At 42.6% G+C, this 24,587-nt stretch overlaps 1 protein-coding gene across 2 annotated transcripts in view; it reads right to left on the bottom strand.

The window, feature by feature from the left end:
• Positions 1-6,050: 6,050 nt before the first annotated feature.
• Positions 6,051-24,587, bottom strand: part of OGFOD1 (2-oxoglutarate and iron dependent oxygenase domain containing 1) — a 29,698-nt gene continuing 11,161 nt past the window's right edge. The window contains exons 5-13 of one of the 2 annotated variants that reach the window (XM_043434834.1): positions 14,368-14,484; positions 13,699-13,790; positions 13,365-13,493; positions 12,979-13,092; positions 11,509-11,588; positions 10,639-10,955; positions 7,769-7,891; positions 7,284-7,342; positions 6,051-6,799 (exon numbers count right to left, since the gene is read on the bottom strand). In XM_043434834.1, the coding sequence (XP_043290769.1) occupies positions 6,638-6,799; positions 7,284-7,342; positions 7,769-7,891; positions 10,639-10,955; positions 11,509-11,588; positions 12,979-13,092; positions 13,365-13,493; positions 13,699-13,790; positions 14,368-14,484 (1,193 nt within the window). In that variant the 3' untranslated portion in view covers positions 6,051-6,637. The remainder of the gene's footprint in view (positions 6,800-7,283; positions 7,343-7,768; positions 7,892-10,638; positions 10,956-11,508; positions 11,589-12,978; positions 13,093-13,364; positions 13,494-13,698; positions 13,791-14,367; positions 14,485-24,587) is intronic. The other variant, XM_043434835.1, reaches the window with a different exon arrangement.

The raw sequence follows: 24,587 nt of genomic DNA, 5'->3' as shown, positions 1-24,587 counted from the left end.
GAAGGCGGATTCTTAACCACTGGACCACCAGGGAAGTCCCAAATATGGATTTATTAAGAACTTATTTACAATAGGAATGTTGGGTCCAAAGATGGATCAAATTCTCTGTATAACAAAACAAAAAAGTTTGGAATTTTCAGAGCTGAATGTGGAGAAGTGAGTGAATTCTAAGGCAGTCATGGAGGTTTGGCTCAGAATTATCTATTCCAGTTTTCTTCGAGTATGACTTCCTTTTCCTGTGAAGAGCAGGAAGCTAAAACAGATTTCTCCAGTTCGTTTTCAGCTGATGATCGAGGTTTGATTCAGCTTCCATTTCAGATGCAGTCACATGACACTTGAAATTTGAACTGAGATAAATGGGATGCTGGGCATGCATTTGACCAGTGTGGGTTACAGCAGAGGTTCTCTATCTCTGAGGCTTGCCCATTGAGCAGAAATAGATTCTGGATAGTAGAAGAGCTGGCATGATGTGGGCCTCTGAAGCTAGAGTGGCAGCTTCCTGGTTTTGCACAAGGTTTCTTGAATGGAGCACAGTTAAGCTGTTCAGAACCGGTAGCAGTAGCTGATTTAGCAGCTCAGAGTTAGGTACGTAATACAGGGTGCCTCCTGGTTTCATAAGCACCTACCTTCCTGATTTTAGGAGCAGCTCCTCTGGCAGCCTGGTTCTGCAGTATAGACTTGAGAAGAGATTCTGGAATTGCATCCTACAGGTTTTTTGTTTAACCACCTTAGTAATTCCATAAATCACCTGGCATGCTGTAATCCTTTTATTCAAATTGTCTAGCACATTGTCTAACCCGTTCACTGCATCAGAATATTGACCAATATGCAGCCCCATAGAGGACATACAGAGAGAGGCCAGGCCTTTCCTGTGGTAAGTTAACTTTACTAGTGTCCTCCATTTGGCCATGGAGGATTACCTCTCCCATTTCTGAAATTAGAGGAGTTCTAATTTTTATGAGACTAAGCCCCTATAACACCTTTGTTTTGCATTTTGAAATCTGTAAGCTCAAAAGACATCCTCATATATTATCTTCCACAATCTCCAAAGTAGTAAAGTATCTTTTATTTGCTTCAAAGAAGAGGAGACTGAAGTGCAGGGATTAAGTACTTACTAGAGTACTTGGCAAAACTGAAGTCCCACTGTGGGGTCTTTTTCTGGTTAGTCATGGTCTGACTTACACCTTTTGAGATGATAATCTCTAGTTGGTGCTGGTTTTTCTAAAAGCATTTGCTTTTTTATTTTTAAAATCTCTTTATATATTTAGGCTGTGCTGGGTCCTCGTTGCTACACACGGGCTTTGTCTTCTTTCAGCAAGCGGGGGCTCCTCTCTACAGTTTGGTGCTCAGGCTTCTCTTGTTGTGGAGCCTGGACTCCAGGAACACAGGCTTCAGTAGCTGTGGCACCTCGGCTTTGTGGAATGTGAAATCTTCCCAGACCAGGGATTGAACCCGTGTCCTCTGCATTGGCAGCCAGATTCTTATCCACTGGACCACCAGGGAAGCCTGGTGCTGATTTTAAATTGTATGGCATTATTTATTTTTAGGGACCCTTAAGGAATCATCTCATTAAAGGTTATTCTGTTGTTCTTCAGCCCCCAAACTCCTTACAACCTAAAAATATTGATGGACAAGGCTTGAAGGAGTCAGTCTGCAGCAGGATGTCTTTCATAGTCCTGATCTATAGATTATAAATAGGTTATTTTCACATTAATCTGATCCTCTTATTATTGTCTCTGAGTTCAGAGAGGCAGAATGTTTTCCACAGGGTCCTAGTGCTCGGTAAGTTGCAGTGTGGATTCTGAAACCAAGTAGTCATGGCCCTTTCTGCTATTTCAAACTGTTCCCCAGTGAGTAAATGCTGCTGCTGCTGCTGCTAAGTCGCTTCAGTCGTGTCCAACTCTGTGCGACCCCACAGACGGCAGCCCACCAGGCTCCGCCATCCCTGGGATTCTCCAGGCAAGAACACTGGAGTGGGTTGCCATTTCCTTCTCCAATGCATGAAAGTGAAAAGTGAAAGTGAAGTCACTCAGTCATGTCTGACTCTTTGCGACCCCATGGACTGCAGCGTACCAGGCTCCTCCGTCCATGGGATTTTCCAGGCAAGAGTACTGGAGTGGGTTGCCATTGCCTTCTCCAGAGTAAACACTAGATGAGATGAAAATTGTTCACAAAATATTAATCCAGGATAATGATAAAAAGGATAAAACTTTTTATCCTCTTAGATGTCATTCATGTTCAGCTTAAGGAAAAGAAAAGTGTTTGGTTATCAGCTAGTTCTCTATTTCGTTGCCATATTTTTTTGTGGTAAGAGGATCTGAGTGCCTTCTAGAAGCCACAGCTTAAGTTCTATTTTTTCGTTGCTGAGTTTTGTTGTAGCTTTAAGTTAACGCTCTGCTTTCATTTAGAAGCTTGAGGATTCTGGTATCTGGGAGGATGCTTCTTGCCGTGTCCTTCTCCAGGGGATCTTCCTGACCCAGGGAGCAAACCTGGGTCTCCCACATTGCAGGCAGATTCTTTACTGTCTGAGCCACCAGAGAAACCCTCTGGTACATCAAGGCTCAGTTCAAATGCTCTCTCAGGAGAGCTTTCCTCTCCCATGTCTGTTCTTTAGCTCTGATTATATTCTATGTTTATATAAATGTTAATCCGCTATTAAGTGAGAGCAAGGGCTGCAACTTAAGCAGCTCTGTCCTCCTATGGTGCTGAGCCAATCCCTTGAACAAAGAAAAGCATCTGCTATTCTCCGTGAAGTGTCTGTCCTCAGTAAGCCTGTCAGTAGCTCCAGGAGTGAAAGAACTAGAAACTCGACAACTATTATGCAAACCTAGAAGTACTGTACCAGAATGATTTTCAGCATTATTAACACTTCACATCTTATAATTAGCAGTTACAAGTCTGCAAGTGCAGAGTCCTGAGGTCACAAAACTAAGTCAACTGCAGTCTCACTTTGACACTAGTGTACAGTAAGACACCACGGCGGCCTGGTGTTTTGCATTTTTGCCTCTTCCCCATCTGGCCCCTGCCCACACTATATGCTCTAGCTCATGAGTCATCTTTTCATCTGTGTGGTACAGAAATCTGCTATTCCTGAAATGAAGCCACATTTGCAAGTTCCGAGTAGTTTTCAAAACTATTCTGTGTGGACTGATTTTATACCAGAGAAGGAATCATCTGTTTTTGTAGGAATGTCCAGTTCACACAGGCTGAAGGGCCTGCCTCTGGTGTCACTCACTCTACCGAGAACCTTTGAACAGGGTTTGTATTTCTCATTCAGTTGTAACAGTGGTAAGTACACAAGGATAGTGGAGAGAGATTGCAGCCAAAACTTATTTGTTGAGGAAATGCTGGTCTGGCAGAGGCAGCCCAAGCACTGTTATTTTTCAGTACTCTTTGGGAAAGAAATACCACATTCAGAGGAGTTTGGGAGGCAAGCTATAAGCTGTAGAAAAGCCACATTCAAAATGTTAACAGCCTCTTTCTTGTCTGCATTTCATTTTTCTACATCTTTAAATGAGGGACTGAAATTAGATTATTTATAGGGTTCTTCCTTAAATACTTAATTTTCCTTCTCAACAGAAATACTAATAGGCTCTCAAAATAACTTTATGAAAATGTTCTTAATTTACATAATGGTTGACATGATAAAGGAAATCTGTCAAGGGGACTTGACCTTACACAGCTGTAGGGAGTGGCAAAGTCTGAGGCTGCGAGTTGAAGTGCACAGGACAGGCAGTCGCAAAGGATGCAGAGCTGGGAAGAACAAGCTGGAGCCCACCAGGACACATTAAAATCTGTGTCAGTTCTTGCCTGACCTCGACCCTGCATCAGAGAAGTTGAAAGAAGAGCCAGTGGAAGGTGGAGCAGTTGCAGGCTCGGGTTCACACTGAGAAGGTGAGCCGCTAGGGAAGCTACTCAGTACAATGTGTGTGGGGTGCAGAGTGACTACTGCTTCCTTCTGGCGCTCGTATCTTGCCCAGGAACTTGTGGCTCAGTCTAACTGGAAACCCCCTTCAGTATTCTCTCCTGGAAAAACCCGTGGACAGAGGAGCCTGGTGGGCTATTTATATTTAGTCCATGGCGTTGCAAAGGGTCAGACATGGATTTAGTGACAGAGTTTCTAACTGGAAAGAGGTTTGGGAATCCTGGGAAATGTAGTTCAGTCTAGCCAAACTGATACATCACACAGCACACAGTGGCTGTCACAGGCTGGTGGGGTTCTGGGTGACCTTTATGTTTTTATATGTTGTATTCTTCACAATGAACATGTATTACAGAGATAATCTGATAAAAAGAGCTATTCTCTTTGGGGAAAAAATATCTTCCTTTATTAAAAGGAATTATAAGAATTAAGAGATGACATTTTTACAGGTGAACATCACAGCTTGTACCTGCAAGAAGTATAAAAAAGGTGCCCATGTTGTAATTCCTCTTTTGCTGCTTAACAGTTGCCACAGTGGCTCTAGGCCCTAAAAAAACTAAGAAGAATGAAATACTAAGGAAAAACAACTTCATCACTGGGTACCTTCAGTGCAGAGAAGTGACCTGCAAGTTACACGATCCTTCACAGCCTAAGAGAGGTACCGCTGTAGGTGATGTAACTGACAGCAACATCACAGTCTGGCTCTCAGGGATTCTCTCCCCTTGGACACCAGAATACTCTAGTGTACGGAAAACGTGTTGATAGGCCATAAACACACTGAGATTAAGGAGAATGTAATAAGTACATTTTAATGCTTGTGTAGGATGCTAAGACTTAAGACTCAGTGCTCCAGGGCTCTTAGATGTTACCTAGAACAATGAGTCTCAAACTGTTTTCCATAATTGGCACACACCTGCTCAGCCCTATTCCTGGGTTTATGCCACTAACATAAACATATTTTTATGTTAACAAAAGTAACATTACAGGATGACCTTCAGTCTGCAGAACTTAAAAAGCAAGCTTGGAAATTTAAACCAACAAAAACAAAGCAGTAGTTGTAATCCCACCTGAGTGTCACTATGCTATGGTTAAAATATTGTGGTCCCCAAACCACATGAAAAACAGTTCCCACCATGTCAATGGGAAAGACAATATATAAGAACCAGTTCTAGGTATTATTTTAGTTCATCTTTTAAAAACTACTGTTTTATAACAACCAATACTGAATATTAGTATAGGAAATGTGTAAAACTTATAAATACCCCATATAATAAACATACATGCTAAAACTTTTTTTTTTTACCGATTGAGGTGCAAGATCAAAATTTTGAAACCATCAGCCTAAAGAAAGTGAAACTGTCTTCACTTAAATGCAAATTTTAGTACTCAAAGTTTTAGGAGATAAAAAGGACAAAGCCCAATGCTTTTCCTACTAATTTGTAAAATCCAAAATAAAAGCTACTGCAGTAGCTCATAATAAACGTAAAAAAGAGAAAGTTAGCAAGGAGACCGCACTGGAATGGAATGAGAAGCGCATCTTTCACCTCGTGATGCAGTGACAGTGAGCGCCCACCCACGCACACCCACGCACACAGGCGGCAGGCATCATACCAGCCCCCTGAACAGTGCAGGGGAAGAAGAGTGTAACAGAGGACAGCTGCTTGGCATTCTGATATGGCCTTTAACATCTGGTCTCTTAAAGAAAGGCTAGTTTGACAGCTGACCCTACAGTATTTGGGAAATGAAAGTCACATATGAGATTAGAATCATTTGGTTACACTGGAGGCTCGACTCCAGTGTGGAGCAGTCGTGGGCACCTGGAAACCACTGCACAGGGCACAGGCAGCCACCCTTGTCACTGACCAGAAGTCTCTCAGGGCCACGTGGTTTCAGACCAGGCTTTTTTTCCAAGGGAATATACTAAACATTGTCTTAAGTCTATATAGTCCAGAGTCACAGTGAAACAAAGCCATAGGCAGTGGGAGGAAGCCAGAGGGGCCCAGAATCAAAGGGGGTGTGAGGTTCTATAATCTTCTAAACCAATGAGATTGGGAAGGACAGAAACTAGTCATAAATTTATGACTATATATATATATACTTTTAAAAAATCAACCACTGGAAACATGGATGAAGCTTGAAGATTTTACACTAAGTGAAATTAAGCCAGTCACAAAAAGACAAATATTATTTGTCTTATGAGGAACATGAGTTAGTAGATACCTAGAGACAAAGTAGAATGGTGGCTTCCACAGGCTAGGGAGGGGAAAGCAGGGAGTTACTATTTAATGGGGACAGAGGTGCAGCTGGGGAAGGTGGGAAAGCTCTGCAGATGGATGGTGGTGAAGGCTGCAGGACCACGTGAATGTACTAATGCCAATGAACTGTACATTTCAAAATGGTTAAAATGGTACACTTTATATCGTGTATATTTTACCACACAAAGTTTTTAATCATTGAAGAAGCCAATATGGAAAAGGAAGAACTGAATGTTAAAGACAAAACCCTTAAAAAAAAAAATCAAGAGGTAAGTACCTAGCTCCCAGCTCAAGGTCTAAACTGACGACAATCATCATGAGCCCTACTAAAGGACAGCCACACAGTTTTTAAGACCGCTGTCACACAGGTCACCTTGTGACTCTCCTTCATGCGATGTCTTAACTCTTCCGGCTGTGCCAGTACTCAGGAAAGGTCTTTTTCCAGCTTTGCCCTGCTTTGTCATTCATAATAGACAAATGAAAAGTCCCAGAAACCTGTTCTGTTTGGGAAGCTTTTCTTTTGTTCTAGGCTTCGGTGGTTAATGTGCTTGACAAATTTCAGAGTTTCTCTATCTCTGTAGACCAGTGCCAAAGAGTTGTTTTCTGGATTCACTGTTAGCAGCTGAAACAGGTAAATACAATGATATATCAGAACACAGATGATTCTCATCTCTTTTCTTAAACAGATTTTTCCATATCAAGTACTCAAACTCTGGCGATAGGGATCTTTTAAAAGATCCTTTATTAGGAAGAGCTATTGCTCTGGCTGTCAAGACATATTACAGCAAGCCCCATTCTAGTACATACCCAGAAAGGTTTTACCTCATGCATCTAGGTTTTCCTACCTTGAAAGATTCACGAAAATGTACCACCTGACTCTTCATTTATTTGGAATTTCTCAGCTGGGTAGAATGCCTAGGGATTATCCTTTAGCATCTTTCCTGCATGCTGAGTACTTTCTACTAGAAATCAGAACCACTGCCAGATAGACCAACATGGATTTGTCAGCTAAAGACACTGGCATAAAGTCATCAAAGTTGGGTCTCTGAAGAATGAAAACATTTTTAAGAACTAAAAAGGATGGTTTGCTATCAGAAGCAACTTACCTCTTCGTCTTCTCCTTTGGCAATGTAGGAGGTAAAGCCACCATACTCTGGCTCCCAGCCTTACAAAGGGCAAACAAACAGCATTCAGAAAGCTCTCACCGCAAGAGTTACATCATCTGTTTGAATCATTGATTCCATGCTGCTTAACACTGGGGGATCTGGGAGTTGAGTCATACCCAACTCTGACTTAGGAGCCTGAATTTATCATTCAACCAACACTGAGTAAGAGCTGAAAACTAAAATATAAAATATACCTGCAACGACACTTACATAAAAGCTCTGGGGGGTTTCTTAGGAATTATTATTTGGTCCATCTCCTATACCTCGATCACAGATACAAATAGTACTCTGAGCTGGAAGACTGAAATTCATGACCCCTAAGACCCTTCCAACATAGTCTCCTGTGATCTAAGATCATAGCCAAGGCAGATAACTTCTGAACTGGTTCAGTTAGAGAGGGTCTCTCGGGAGTGACTGTCTCTTACCTTCACAGCCACAGTAGAGCAGTAAGTCCAGGGCAAATTCAGTCTTGCTGTTGTCATGGATTAAAGTGTAGTGACCGGTCTTCCAATGCCTCAGTTCCCCCTGGCATGTGGGAACACCTGATTCTAAGAAAAACATAACAGAAGGTCAGAAAAAAACTACCTTGATACCACTGCTTGATTGCATAAGAATGATAATTAGGAGTAGTACAGCACTAAAGAGAAACCATTTCCATAAACCTTAAGCTGACTTGTGGCTCTATTATAATACTATATATAATACATAAGCCTTATAATGAAAAAAAGTTGACTCTTGACCATGAATTTCAGATGGAGTATATACTCTAGCTGCCCACCCCCCATTTTAATAAATAACGTAATTATTTTTTAAGAAGAATTTTTTTAGAGCAGTTTACAGAAAACTTAAATTTCCCAGAAAGTACAGTTCCCCTATGCCTGTCACGCATAGCCCCTGCCCTTCCCTATCAGTTTCCTCTATTGCTAACATCCTGTCTTAGTGGGGTGGTTCTAACTGACCAGTGTCAGGAGACTAGTGTTAACTGATGTCCACGGTTTACATTAGGGTCACTCTTGGTATTGTACATTTTACTGGTTTAATGACGTGTGTCCATTCCATCTGTCTGCACATGATTAAACCTCCTCTACTTTTAATAATTTCCTTCAACCTATTTGTCCAAGTAAGTTTTTCTTAGGGTGATACTGGTTTCTTAGAAAGAAACCACTCATCCTCCTCTCCTTTATGTTCTTGTGTTTTAGAGTAAGTTTAGGCAAAGCCAGTGACCCCATGAAATCGCAGCACACCAGGCCTCCCTGTCTACCCAAACCCATGTCCATCGAGTTGGTGATGCCATCCAGCCATCTCATCCTCTGTCATCCCCTTCTCCTCCTGCCCCCAATCCTTCCCAGCATTAGGGTCTTTTCCAATGAGTCAACTCTTTGCATGAGGTGGCCAAAGTATTGGAGTTTCAGCTTCAACATCAGTCCTTCCAATGAACACCCAGGACTGATCTCCTTTAGGATGGACTGGTTGGATCTCCTTGCAGTCCAAGGGACTCTCAAGAGTCTTCTCCAACACCACAGTTCAAAAGCATCAATTCTTCGGAGCTCAGCTTTCTTCACAGTCCAACTCTCACATCCATACATGACCACTGGAAAAACCATAGCCTTGACTAGACAGACCTTTTTTGGCAGTGTAATGTCTCTGCTTTTTAATATGCTATCTAGGTTGATCATAACTTTCCTTCCAAGGAGTAAGCATCTTTTAATTTCATGGCTGCAATCACCATCTGCAGTGATTTCGGAGCCCAAAAAAATAAAGTCTGACACTGTTTCCACTGTCTCCCCATCTATTTCCCATTGAAGTGATGGGACCAGATGCCATGATCTTAGTTTTCTGAATGTTGAGTTTTAAGCCAACTTTTTCACTCTCCTCTTTCACTTTCATCAAGAGGCTTTTTAGTTCCTCTTCACTTTCTGCCATAAGGGTGGTGTCATCTGCATATCTGAGGTTATTGATATTTCTCCCAGGCAATCTTGATTCCAGCTTGTGCTTCTTCCAGCCCAGCGTTTCTCATGATGTACTCTGCATATAAGTTAAATAAGCAGGGTGACAATATACAGCCTTGATGTACTCCTTTTCATATTTGGAACCAGTCTGTTGTTCCATGTCCAGTTCTAACTGTTGCTTCCTGACCTGCATACAATTTCTCATGAGGCAGGTTAGGTGGTCTGGTATTCCCATCTCTTTCAGAATTTTCCAATTTATTGTGATCTACACAATCAAAGGCTTTGGCATAGTCAATAAAGAAGTAGATGTTTTTCTGAATTCGCTTTTTATAATCCGCAATATTTGGCACTTTGATCTCTGTTCCTCTGCCTTTTCTAAAACCAGCTTGAACATCTGGAAGTTCACGGTTCACGTATTGCTGAAGCCTGGCTTGGAGAATTTTGAGCATTACTCTACTAGCATGTGAGATGAGTGCAATTGTGTGGTAGTTTGGGATTGCCTTTCTTTGGGATTGGAATGAAAACTGACCTTTTCCAGTCCTGTGGCCATTGCTGAGTTTTCCAAATTTGCTGGCATATTGAGTGCAGCACTTTCACAGCATCATCTTTCAGGATTTGAAATAGCTCAACTGGGATTCCATCACCTCCACTAGCTTTGTTCGTAGTGATGCTTTCTAAGGCCCACTTGACTTCACATTCCAAGATGTCTGGCTCTAGGTGAGTGATCACACCATTGTTATTATCTGGGTCGTGAAGATCTTTTTTGTACAGTTCTTCTGTGTATTCTTGCCACCTCTTCTTAATATCTTCTGCTTCTGTTAGGTCCATACCATTTCTGTCCTTTATTGAGCCTGTCTTTGCATGAAATGTTCCCTTGGTAGCTCTGATTTTCTTGAAGAGATCTCTAGTCTTCCCTTGTACTACTGTTAGCCTAATAAAACGTGCTGGATGTTCTTCCTGCCCAGAATGCTCTTCCTATAGATACGTCTTGTCATTCAGACCTGAGCTTAATGACAGCTCAGCCAGACTGCCCCTGCATCCAAGAGGCCACCCTGGTCATTCCTCCGCACGTAACCCTACTCAGATTTCCTGCACCGCAACTATTATTTGACATCTTGTTGTTTGTGTATCATTTAATCTCTGGCCTCTCTCCTACTAGAATATACGGGCTCAGGGAGAGCTGAGACTGCGTCTGTCTGCTTCTCCAGCTCCAGAAGCAGGGCCTAGCACATAAGTAAGTACTTAAGCACTTAAGTAAGTGCTTAAGAAATACCTGTTAACTGAATAAACCACTGAACTGTGACTACCTAATGGTAAACTAAGGACACAACCTAACAGCAGCTCACCTTTCTTTCCTTCGTCCTCCTCTGGCTCTGGGTCTGTTGGTCCATCGCTCTGTAGACTGCTGTCGCTGGTGGCCGCCCGACTGTTCTCTGGCTCAGAAGAGCTGTGACCAGTCCCTTCTTCGGTGTTCTCAGAAGCAGAGACTGCGTCTTGCTCCTTTTTGTCCTCGGGCTCATCTTCTTCTGAAGGCGCCAGGAAGTGAAGCTTCAGGCCTGTGAAGTTGGAGAGCAGCAGGAACATGGCCTCGGAGCGGAACAGCGCCATGCAGTCCCTCAGGATGTCAGGAAGCTGGCTCTCCTCCGCCTTCTCGTAAAACCTGCTGGGCAGCAAGGCAAGGTGCTCATCACGTGACATGGATGGACCACCACTCACGGGATAAGAGCTGGTCATTAGCTTGGCACCCCTCTCCCTGAACCCTGGCAGAGCTTCCGGAACCCCAATTTGTTACACACTGAGACTCCAGACTTCCCTGGTGGCCCCGTCTGAGAACCCACCTTGTGGTGCAGCGGACACTGGTTCCGTCCCTGGTCTGGGGAGACCCCACATGCTGTGGAGCAGCTACTGCAGCCTGTGCGCTCTAGGGCGCGTGCGCCACAACCAGAGAAACCACCGCAACGAGACCCCATCACGCCACCACTAGAGAAAACCCGAGTGCGGCAACAAAGACCCCGCAAAGCCAATAAACCAATGTTTAAAGAACTGAGGTATAAATGACATATAACATTTAAAAAAACAACAGGTCCTGTTAGGGTCTCCTACTGGATGTGCCTGAGAACAAAACATTAGGGCAAATGTCCTATAATTGGAGGTAAGCCTCACAGACCAGGTAGATGCTAAATGCAGAAGCAAATGTCCTGAACGATGAGTCCTACCTTTTGTTAGGGGGACCTCGGCTGCTCCATTCCACACCTCCTCTCTCCAAAGCCTCACACACCTCTGCAAATTTCTCAGGCTGGAGAATGAGAAAATGAAGCAGCATTTAGCAGAACCCTCTACATCGCACGCTGGTTGCTGCAGCTACCGCAGCTCTGCGGAATCATTCTGGCCCATTCCCGACAGGGCCAGGTGACCTTCTTCACCCTTACACCAGATACCCCAGTCCTGACAGGGTGACGCGAGAGCAAAGGCTGGGTAAATTGTCAGCATGCTTTAGCCAAGAGACCTGAGTTTCAATTTAGGCCACTACCTTATGTACCTGTATGTCTTATGTCAAACTGCTAGACCTCTAGGATTCCTGCATTTATAAAACAAGGATCCTAATGCAGATTCTTTAATTCATGTGAGGAGAAAAACTGCATTAATATAGTTATAACTAATTAAATACACTATACATTACAACTGATACACTGTTATAATGAAAATGTCCATGTAATAATACATTCTTTAGGCCTCTGCTCATTCCCTTCATTTAATCAGCATTCTAAATTTAAAAAGTTCAGTATAGTACAAGAAACTAATTAATCTAAATATTCTCCATAAGAGGCTTTCTTAAGTACTTGTTTAAATGCAGTTTCCCCTCTACAAACAGTAATCCTCTCAGTTGTGAAACAGGAAAGAGGATTCCAAAGCATGGTTTATGTAAGTTGAATTAAATAGGATTAAAAAAGTTTATTTACTATAATGCTTCTCAAATTCCTTAAAATGCTATTATCTTCTATATAATTCCAAGAGGCAGGATGTAGTGTATCTCAACCTTTTTTTAATGTAGGGACAACTCTTGGGACTGTGATTCCATGGGACCCAGGGTCACCTGGGAAGCAGCACACCTGTCTATGTGATCTCATTCAGTCGTGATGACAGCTCTTCAGGATAGGCAAGGCCAGTATTATCCCAGTTTAACTGATGACGAAATAAAAGCTGAGACCTCTAGTGATTTGCTGAGGTCAGTAAAACCAGAGCCAAGACCTGAATATAGTCTTCTGACTTCTAACCTAGGTCTCTTTCCACTGTAAGGTGCCACCTGGTCATTCTCAAACATGTGTTACTAATTTGTTAATTAGTAATCTTTCTATTATTTAAAAGTAATCCAGTCATCAAAATGAATAGGGTGGGAACTACATACCACTGCCCCACAGTATACAAGCGTGTGAGTGAGACAGTGTGTGTGTGATTAAGAGTGTAGAGAACTGGGGAATAATCACCCAAGAGACTCAGCCTACTGACATGCAACTGATACCAATGTTAGCTAGTATCATTTCATCATTTGAAGAGGATGATACAAAATTGTAACCAGGAACAAAACAAAAACTAAAAGCTCTCTAAGTGATGCCTTTCTCCTGTTCACCCACCCAAGAAGGCTATGTGCCAAATATGGTATTATCAGACAGGATTTGCTGGCCTACCTGAAGGAATTCTTTTAGGAGAATTTCAGAGCTTTCCTCAAATTCTTCTTGAATTTGAGCTTGGTATTCCATGTCAAGATAAGTAGGGTTGATCCAATCATACAAAATTTCATGCTGGAAAGGAGCAGCAGATGTGAAGGGTGAGTTAATTATTCCCTCTGCTTTTGTTCTGCCATCATGTCATACCAGTAAAATTATACTTCACACTCCCAATTCAGGGGGCCTGGGTTCAATTCCTAGTCAGGGAACTAGATCCCTACAATCCCTGCAATTAGATCCGTGCTGCAATGAAGACCCAGTGCAGCCAAATAAATAAAAAAGAGAAAAGCAAATGATATGCCACAGCTTCTAAGATGAGAATCCCAGAAACAAGAATTTATCCTTACATCTTGCGGGATGTGAGGGCTCCGAGTTATGAGAGGTTCAAAGTAGGTGGGAGGCCTGGTCAGTGAAGGACCATGAAACCAGCCGCTGATGGACAAACGTGACTTTTCTTCGGACAAGACCTCAGACACCTGAGAGGACAAGACCAGCAGCACATCAACATAAAGATGAGGGGGGAAGATTACTAGCCACGGCTCACTAATTTCAGGACCCTTTACACTAGGTATGAAAACCACCTGGCTGGGTAGTCCAACCGGAAGCTGCCACATTTAGAAAGGGGGAGACTGAAAAGCATGCTCTTTGGCACTCTATGTATTTGTGGCTCACAGTCTTTACCTGGTGAAAGGATACTGGAGACACTTCAAAGAAAACCAGTGTGTTCCACGAAGGGATAAGGGACTTGACAATCTGCTTCGGCTGAAAGTGTTCTGCGCCGGGAGAGAACACATCCATAAACGAGCTTCATCATCATTAACCACTTTCAGGCTGCCTTGTTTCCACCTTGACAATTTGCAAATTTCTAAGGGTAGCTAGATGTCCCCTTCAGATCCCCAAATGCCACCCCCTTCCATCTGTTTCTCTTAACACAGTTCTGCTAGGCAACATCTGTTCTTACTCCACCATGCATTACTGATGAAAGCTGGAAAAAGTTCTGAACAACTTCTGGAGTCAAGTTCTGGTGTCAGTCATTAAAAACAAACAAAAAAGGACCCTGACCTCCTGGCAGATTCATAACCAAGGGCGGCTGTACATGTGCTCTACACTCCCATGGTCAGCATTCAGAACCAGGATCTGACTGTTCCTCATCTTAAATCAACTCCAGTTTATCTCTGGAGGAATCATTATTTCAAGCACAACCCAGAGAGGTGGCTGTCAGGGCTGGCATTCAATGCCCCTGTGGCTGTCAGGGTAATAGATGGCTTCCATCTCCTCTGATGAGCACAGACATTGCATGTAAGAACTTGGAAGTATCTGCTGGTGTTGAAGTGCACGCCTCTGTCTTACCGTCAACGCTGAACAGGTCCAGGGTGCCCCCCAAGCTGGCATCCCAGGGAGGAACCAGGTAAAGAATGAAGGCGATCCGGCGCCCTTCCAGCTCGTCATCGTGACAGAGCAGGGCATCTGTAACAGATGAGCGCACACCATGACGTCCCCGCGTGGGCAATGAACAGCTGCCTGCCTCTGTGCTTACTATCAGTCCATCTGCCAGTCCTCTGTAATGGCAGCTCCTCCAGCTTTATTACAACACTATTTCTCCTCTTATAATTACAGAAATAAAACTGTCAATGCAGAAAACTCTAAAAACACAGAAGAACACACAGAGGTGGTCACTTCCAGTATTTTTCCAACATATATGTATTTGCCTTTTAAAAATAGTATCCTACAGTGGTTCTTTTGTCAACTTTTTTTTTTTTTAAATTACATGGCAAATGTCTTTTCCATATCACTATAAACACTTGTCATCTCTTCCAAGGCAAACCATGCAACATGACATTAATCCAAGTCTACACCCCAACCACTAATGCGTAAGAAGCTGAACGATTCTATAAAGACCTACAAGACCTTCTAGAACACATACATACACACATAAAAGATGTCCTTTTCATCATAGGGGACTGGAATGCAAAAGTGCAAAGTAAAGAGATATCTAGAGCAACAGGAAAGTCTGGCCTTGGAGTACAAAGTGAGGCAGGACAAAAGCTAACAGTTTTGCCAAGAGAACACATGGTCATAGCAAAAACCCTCTTCCAACAACACAAGAGACAACTCTACACATGGACATCACCAGATGGTCAATACCGAAATCAGACTGATTATATTCTTTGCAGAGAAGATGGAGAAGTTCTATACAGTCAGCAAAAACAAGACCGGGAGCTGACTATGGCTCAGATCATCAGCTCCTTACTCCGAAATTCAGGCTCAACTGAACAAAGTAGGGAAAATCACTAGGCCATTCAGATATGACCAAAATCAAATCCCTCATGATTATACAACTCTCACATCCATACATGACTACTGGAAAAACCATAGCCTTGACTAGACGGACCTTTGTTGGCAAAGTAATGTCTCTGCTTTTTAACATGCTGTCTAGGTTAGTCATAACTTTTCTTTCAAGAAGTAAGTGTCTTTTTATTTCATGGCTGCAATCACCATCTGCAGTGATTTTGGAGCCCAAAAAAATAAAGTCTGTCACTGTTTCCCCGTCTATTTGCTATAAAGTGATGGGACCAGATGCCATGATCTTAGTTTTCTGAATGTTGAGTTTTAAGCCAACTTTTTCACTCTCCTCTTTCAGTTTCATCAAGAGGCTTTTTAGTTCCTCTTCACTTTCTGCCATAAGGGTGGTGTCATCTGCGTATCTGAGGTTACTGATACTTCTCCCAGCAATCTTGATTCCAGCTTGTGCTTCATCCAGCCCAACGTTTCTCATGATGTACTCTGTATATAAGTTAAATAAGCAGGGTGACAATATACAACCTTGATGTACTCCTTTTCTTATTTGGAACCAGTCTGTTGTACCATGACCAGTTCTAACTGTTGCTTCTTGACCTGCATACAGATTTCTCATGAGGCAGGTTAGGTGGTCTGGTATTCCCATCTCTTTCAGAATTTTCCATAACTTATTGTGATCCACACAGTCAAAGGCATTGGCTTGTCAATAAAGCAGAGAGATGTTTTTCTGGAACTCTCTTGCTTTTTGATGATCCAGTGATATTGGCAATTCGATCTCTGGTTCCTCTGGACTGCAAGGAGATCCAACCAATCCATCCTAAAGAAAATCAGTCCTGAATGTTCACTGGAAGGACTGATGTTGAAGCTGAAACTCCCAATACTTTGGCCACCTGATGAGGAAAGCTGACTCATTTGAAAAGACCCTGATGCTGGGAAAGATTGAAGGCAGGAGGAGAAGGGAACAACAGAGGAAGAGATGGTTGGATGGCATCACCGACTCAATGGACAAGAGTTCGAGTAAATTCTGGGAGCTGGTGATGGACAAGGAGGCCTGGTGTGCTGCAGTCCACGGGGTCACAGAGAATCAGACATGACTGAGCGACTGAACTGAACTGATGACTATACAGTGCAAGTGACAAATTAGATTCAAGGGATTAGATCTGGTAGACAGAGTGCTTGAAGAATTAAGGACAGAGGTTCTTAATACTGTATAAGAGGTGGTGACCAAAACCATCCCCTCAAAAAGGAAATGCAAGATGGCAAAGTGGCTGCCGAGGAGGCCTTACTGAGAAAAGAAAAGAAGTAAAAGGCAAAGGAGAAAGGGAAAGATATACCAAACTGAATGCAGAGATCTAGAGAATAGCAAGGAGAGACAAGAAAGCCTTCTTAAGTGAACAATACAAAGAAGTAGAGGAAAGCAATAGAATAGGAAAGACTATAGAGATTTCTTCAATAAAATTGAAGATACCAAGGGAACATTTCATGTGAAGGTGGGCACGATAAAGGACAGAATGGTATGGACCTAACAGAAGCAGAAGATATTAAGAAGAGGCAGCAAGAATACACAGAAGAACTGTATAAAAATGGTCTAACTGACCCGGATACCTGTGACGGTGTGGTCACCCACCTAGAGCCAGTCACCCTAGAGTATGAAGTAACGCGGGCCTCAGGAAGCACTACTACGAACAGAGCTGGTGGAGGTGACGGGATTCCAGCTGAGCTGTTTCACATCCTGAAAGGTGATGCTGTCAAAGCGCTGTGCTCAATCTGCCAGTAAATTTGGAAAACTCGGCAGTGGCCACAGGACTAGAAAAGGTCAGTTTTCATTCCAATCCCAAAGAAAGGCAATGCCAAAGTATGTTCAGATAACCATATAACTGCACTCATTAAACATGCCAGCAAGATTATGCTCAAAATCCCAGATGGCTAACAGACACATGAAAAGATGCTCAACATTGCTCATTAGAGAAATTCAAATCAAAACTACAATGACGTTATCACCTCACACCTGTCAGAATGGCCATCATCAAAAAGTCTACAAACAATAAATGCTGGAGAGGGTGTGGAGAAAAGGGAACCCTCTTGCACTGCTAGTGGGAATATAAACTGATACAGCCACAGTGGAAGACAGTATAGAGATTCCTTAAAAAACTAGGAATAAAACCACCATATGACCCAGCAATCCCACTCCTAGGCATATACCCTGAGGAAACCAAAACTGAAAGAGACACATGTACGCCAAGGTTCACTGCAGTACTATTAACAATAGCTAGAACATGGAAGCAACCTAGATGTCCATGAACAGATGAATGGATAAAGAAGTTGTGGTACATATACACAATGGAATATTACTCAGCCATAAAAAGGAACACATCTAAGTCAGTTCTAATGAGGTGGATGAACCTAGAGCCTACTATACAGAGTGAAGTAAGTCAGAACGAGAAAGATAAATATCACATACTAACAGATATATATGGAATCTAGAAAGATGACACTGATGAATTTATTTGCAAGGGAGCAATGAATAAACAGACATAGAGAACAGACTTATGGACATGGCGAGAGGGAAGGAGAGAGGGTGAGACATATGGCGAGAGTAACATGGAAACTTGTACCACATGTAAAACAGAGAGCCAATGGGAATTTGCTGTATGCCTCAGGGAACTTAAACTGAGGCTCTGGATCAACCTAGAGGGGTGGGATGGGGAGGGCAGTGGTAAGGAGGTTCAAGGGGGAGGGGACATATGTACACCTATGGCTGATTCATGTTGATGTTTGACAGAAAACAACATTTTGTAAAGCAATTATCCTTCAATTAAAAAACAAATAAATTTTAAAAATATATGCTCAAAATTCTTCAAGCTAGGCTTCAGCAGTACATGAACCAATCAGATATACAAGCTGGATTTAGAAAAGGCAGAGGAACCAGAGATCAAACTGCCACCATCTACTGGATCATAGAAAAAGCAAGGGAATTCCAAAAAAACATCTACTTCTGCTTCATTGACTATGCTAAAGCCTTTTACCGTGTGGATCACAACAAACTGTAGAAAATTCTGAAAGAGATGGGAATATCAGACCACCTGCCCTGTCTCCTGGAAAACCTGTATGCATGACAACAAGCAACAGTTAGAACCAGACATGGAACAACAGACTGCTTCCAAATAGGGAAAGGAGTATGTCAAGGCTATATATTGTCTCCCTGCTTATTTAACTCATACGCAGAGTATATCATGCGAAATGCCAGGCTGGATGAAGCACAAGCTAGAATCAAGATTGCTAGAAGAAATATCAATAACTTCAGATACGCAGATGACACAACCCTTATGGAAGAAAGCAAAGAGGCACTAAAGAGCCTCTTGATGAAGGTGAAAGAGGAAAGTGAAAAAGCTGGCTTAAAACTCAACATTCAAAAAACTAAGATCACGGCATCTGGTCCCTTCATGGCAAATAGATGGGGAAACAATGGAAACAAGTGACAGGTTTTATTTTCTGGGGGTCCAAAATCACTGCGGTTGGTGACTGCAGCCACAAAATTAAAAGACGCTTGTTCCTTGGAAGAAAAGCTATGATAAACTAAGCATATGAAAAAGCAGGGAGATCACTTTACCACAAAGGTCCGTCTAGTCAGAGCTGTGGTTTTTCCTGTAGTCATGTATGCATGTGAGACTTGGACCATAAAGAAGCTTGAGCACCGAAGAATTGATGCTTTTGAAACGTGGTGCTGGAGAAGACTCGAGAGTCCCTTGGACTGCAAGGAGATCAAACCAGTCCATCCTAAAGGAGATCAACCCTGAACATTCACTGGGAAGACTGATGCTGAAGCTCCCGTACTTTCGCTACCTGATGCAGAGAGCCGACTCACTGGAAAAGACCCTGATGCTGGGAAAGATTGAAGGCAAAAGGAGAGGAGCGCGGCAGAGGATGAGATGGTTGGATGGCATCACCGACTCAACGGACATGAGTTTGACCAAACTCCGAGAGACAGTGAAGGACAGGGAAGCCTGGCATGCTGCAGTCCTTGGGGTCGCAAAGAGCTGGACACTCTGTTCTGACTTAGCGACTGAACAATGACAACAACAATACAGATGTTTTACAATGTTGTGTTCATTTCTGCTGTACAGAAAGGGAATCAGCTATATATATACATGTACCTCCTCTTTTTTAAATTTCCTTTCCATTTAAGACACCACAGAGCACTGTGTAGGGTTCCCTGAGTTATACAGTACCATTTCTTGAGCTAAACTTCTAAAAGCCATTAGGTATGACTGAACAAGGCAGGCATCCGTGCAAGGGGGGTGATGGGAGTGGGTGCTATGGTGAAGTGAGATCCTTCCACACGGAGGGACTATTTTAATAAAGCAGCATACTGAAATTGATGGAAAACAGATTTCTCAAAGTTGAAGAACAGATTTACAAATTCGGAAAAAGAAATACAGAATGAACCTTATGGTGTGGAAATGAAACTGGAGAAATCATTGTGAATTCAATATCATTCATTCACGTATATATATGTATATATACATACACATTATATATATATTTTTATATATATATATATATAAATTATATATATGAAAGAACCCGGTTCTTTGGAAAAACAGCCAGCTCCGGATCTAGAGCACAGGAAAAGTAAGAAAAGCTTGGAAAATCTTGTTTTGCTAGAAAGTAAGATATGATAAGGATGATGTGTGAAACTGAGCAAGCCCACATAGTGGCCTTCCTGGCAACCCACCTCTTGGTATCCCGTGCTTATTGCTGATTGGGGAAAGGGGCTCTGGAAATAAACTGTGACCTCCTACGCTCCCCACGTGGAGTGAACAGGGGGCCCCAGCAGCTAATGACTGAGAAATAAAGAACACAGAAGCAAAGAGGGCAGGCAGACAGGAGAGTAGCCGTAACTTAAATCAGTCACAGGGACTCCCAGCTCTGTTTCAAAGGTAAAAACACATTCCTAAGCTGTTTTATACAGACAACCCCCCAACCCTCAACCAGATGAGAAAAGCTGACCATGAGCATGTAGCCCCCAGACTGGCTGGAACCTGAAGACAGATAATGCCAACCTGTGACCCCATCTTGTTTCTTCACCTCACACCAATCAGAGGACTGTGCACAAGCTGATGAGACACCTGCGACCCTCTCACTCACCTCGCCTTTAAACGCCCTCCACAAAACTCCATCGGGGAGCCTGGATGTTTTGTGGACAAGCCACCTGTGCCCTGGTCTGGTGCCCGGGAATAAATGCCGTACTTTTCCTCACCACGACCCAGAGCCAGCAGACTGGCTTTGCTGTGCACTGCGAGCAACCTGAGTTTGGTTGAGTGACATGAGGACACCTTAAAAGGACACAAAGGTCAGCTTAAAGGGGCTCCCCTTCATCAAATCAAGGACAATATGGGCATCAACATAATGATAGGAATCATTACATAAAGAGTAACTCTTAAATTCACACTGACATAAATAAATGGGTAGGACTTCCCTAGTGGCCCAGTGGTTAAGAATCCATCTTGCAATGCAGGGGATGTTGGTTCAACTCTTGGTCAGGGAATGAGGATCCTGCAAGCTGTGGGCTCCACGCACTGAAACTCCTGCGCCCAAGCGCTGCAACAAAAGATTCCACGTGCTGCAACTAAGACCAGATGCAGTCAAATAAATATTTTTTTAAAAATGAGTAAATAGTTGGGGAGATGGCAATGCTTTCTTTACGAAAGAATAACAACTAATAATAGAGAAGAAATTATTTTATTAGAAAAACCACCATCTGGCAACCTGCATAGTAATAATGTAATAAGAAGAAATACTGGGTTTCCCGTTCAAGATGGCGGAGTAGTCCTCTACTACTCCGGGGATGTGCTCATCCCCTCCCGCGAGAGCACCAAAATTGCAACTAGCTGTTGAACCACCACTGACAGGAGGAAGCTGGACCCATCAAAAAACGATACCCTATGTCAAAAGAAGAAACCACAACAATATGGTAGGAGGGGCGCAGTCACAATAAAATCAAATCCCATACCCAGAGGATGGGTGACCCACAAACTGGAGAACAATAATACTAAAGAAGTTCTCTCACTGTGGTGAAGCTTCGGAAACCCACGTCAGGCTTTCCAGCCTGGAGATCTCACAAAGGGACTGGGAATCCCCAGGGAATCTGACCTTGAAGGTCAGTGGGATTTAATTATAGTACTTCCACAGGACTGGGGGAAACAGACTCCAGGCTTAAACAAAACTGTGCACACACCAAGACCCAGAGGAAAGGAGCAGGGACCCCACAGGACACTAAACCAAAACTACCTGCTAGTGTTGAAGGGTCTCCTGTGGAGATGTGGGTTGCCAGGGGCTCACCACAGGGATGAAGGCACTGGCAATAGCAGTCTGGGAAGGTCCCCCCTGGCATAAGCCCTCTTGGAGGTCACCATTAGCCCTACCACAGAGCCTGTAGACCCCAGGGCAGTGTTGCCTCAGGCCAAACAACAGAGAGGGAGCACAACTCCACCCATCAGCAGAAACTGGATTACAGCTTTACTGGGCAAGGCCCTGCCCATCAGAGCAAGACCCAGTTTTTCCCATGGCCAGTCCCTCCCATCAAGAGGCTTACACAAGCCTCTTAGCCTCCTCCATCAGAGGGCAGACAGAATGAAGCAAGAAGAACCATAATCCCACTGCTAGAACAAAAACCACACTCAGTTCAGTTCAGTTCAGTTGCTCAGTCATGTCCGACTCTTTGCCACCCCATGAATCACAGCAGGCCAGGCCTCCCTGTCCATCACCAACTCCCGGAGTTTACTCAAACTCATGTCCATCGAGTCGGTGATGCCATCCAGCCATCTCATCCTCTGTCGTCCCCTTCTCCTCCTGCCCCCAATCCTTTCCAGCATCAGGGTCTTTTCCAATGAGTCAACTCTTTGCATGAGGTGGCCAAAGTACTGGAGTTTCAGCTTCAACATCAGTCCTTCCAATGAACACCCAGGACTGATCTCCTTTAGGATGGACTGGCTGGATCTCCTTGCAGTCCAAGGGACTCTCAAGGGTCTTCTCCAACACCACAGTTAAAAAGCATCAGTTCTTCGGCACTCACCTTTCTTCACAGTCCAACTCTCACATCCATACATGACCACTAGAAAAACCATAGCCTTGACTAGACGGACCTTTGTTGGCAAAGTAATGTCTCTGCTTTTTAATATGATGAAAAAGCAAAAAGTTATGTCCCAGATGAAGGGAGAAGATAAAACCCAATAAAAACTACTAAGTGGAGATATGCAACCTTCCAGAAAAAGAATTCAGAATGATAGTGAAGATGGTCTAGGATCTCAGGAAAACAATGGAGAAGATGCAAGAAATGTCTGCCAAAGACCTAGAAGAAATAAAGAACAAACAAACAGAGATGAGTAATACACTAGAAGGAATCAATAGCCTAATAACTGAGGCAAAAGAATGGATAAATGACCTGGAGGACAGAATGGTGGAAATCACTGCCACAGAGAATATAGAAAAAAGAATGAAAAGAAATGAAGACAACCTAAGAGACCTCTGGGACAACATTAAATGCACCAACATTCGAATTACGGAGGTCCCAGAAGGAAAAGAGAGAGAGAAAGGACCTGAGGAAATATTTGAAGAGGTAATAGCTGAAAACTTCCCTAACGCCAGAAAGGAAACAGTCAACCAAGTCCAGGAAGCACGGAGTCCCAGGCAGGATAAACTCAAGGAGGAACACACCGAGACACAGTGATCAAACTGACAAAACTTAAAGACAGAGATAAAATATTAAAAGCAACAAGGGAAAAACAACAAATAACATACAAGGGAACTTCCATCAGGCTATCAGCTGATTTCTCAACAGAAACGCTACAAACCAGAAGGGAATCGCATGATATATTTAGTGATGGAAGGGAAGAACCTACAACCAAGAATACTCGGCCCAGCAAGACTCTCCTTCAGATTTGATGGAGAAATCAACAGCCTTCCAGACAGGCAAAAGTTAAGAGAATTCAGCACCACCAAACCAGCTTTACGACAAATGCTAAATGAACTTCTCTAGGCAGGGAACACAAAAGAAGGAAAAGACCTACAGAAAATAAACCCAAAACAATTAAGAAAATGGTAACAGGATCAAAGGCACCAATCAAAAAACAAAGACTGACTGGGAGGATGAAAACACATGCATGTATGCACTTCCACTTACCACATCACTCTGCTTGACCCCCCAAACTGTATGTAATTATTTTATACTGTTAGGTTAATCATGTTCCCATTACGGCTTGCAATTGTAATTATCTTTCATTTTTTTATCTGGCTACTGATTGTGAAAACTGAAAAGCATCTTTCACTATTGTGATTATGTAACTATTACTCACTTAATACCACTGTATCATGATCGATCAACAGAAAAATAATAGAACTCTGTACCACCAAAACTATGATTTAATAGAAAAACCTATAATCACTTATTAAAATCCAGATGTATGTCAGAATTATCTTGGAATTTTTTGAAAAATACAAATGACCAGGTATTGCTTTTTTCTCCAGAGCTCCAGGTATATTTCTAACAAGCAGCCATGTTTAAAAACAACTGGACTATATGACGATCTTTCCCTTTTATCTAGTTTTGTTTCACCTTTTCTACTTCATATTCAGTACTGCTATTTCATTTAGTTTATGTTTCCAGTTTCTCCACCTCTCTTTTTTTCTGATGTTCTTTCTCAAGCTTTTATCAAGCATAGCAGAAAAGCTTTTGTATACATATATATAAATATGTATAATATATATATTTTTAAAAACTTATGAATTTTTGCCTAACTCAATACTCTGTAACGGCCTATATGAGAAAAGAACCTAAAAAACAGAGTGGACATATGTATATGTATAAATAATACACTCTGCTGTATAGCTGAAAATAACACAATATTGTAAATGACCTATACTCCAAGAGAAATTAAAAAAAAAATGAAGAAGAATATATTCACTTAATACCTTCAGAAGAAAAAAAAAGGCATTGAGGGGGACACTTGTTTCCTAAGAAGTGTAAGAGTGAGTTTACAATATCACCTTTGAATTTCCTGATGCCATATGCAAAGCTTATGTGTATATGCATTATTAGCATTTTTCTGAAAATACTGGAACTGAGCAGGACCCTGCAGGGCCTTCCTGGACACAAAAGCCCTTCTGTGTCCTCCATTTCTTGCTTATGGGAAAAAAAAAAGGCTTGTCTCCTAGGCCTCCCCAGGTTCCAAAGAGCAGACTCAAGCAGTTAATGATTAGGACACAGCAGTCAC

Source organism: Cervus canadensis, chromosome 18 (genome assembly GCF_019320065.1).
Source record: "Cervus canadensis isolate Bull #8, Minnesota chromosome 18, ASM1932006v1, whole genome shotgun sequence".
Classification (NCBI taxonomy): Eukaryota; Metazoa; Chordata; class Mammalia; order Artiodactyla; family Cervidae; genus Cervus; species Cervus canadensis.
The sequence above is the reverse complement of the archived record's forward strand: the minus strand, read 5'-3'. Positions and strand labels throughout refer to the sequence as shown.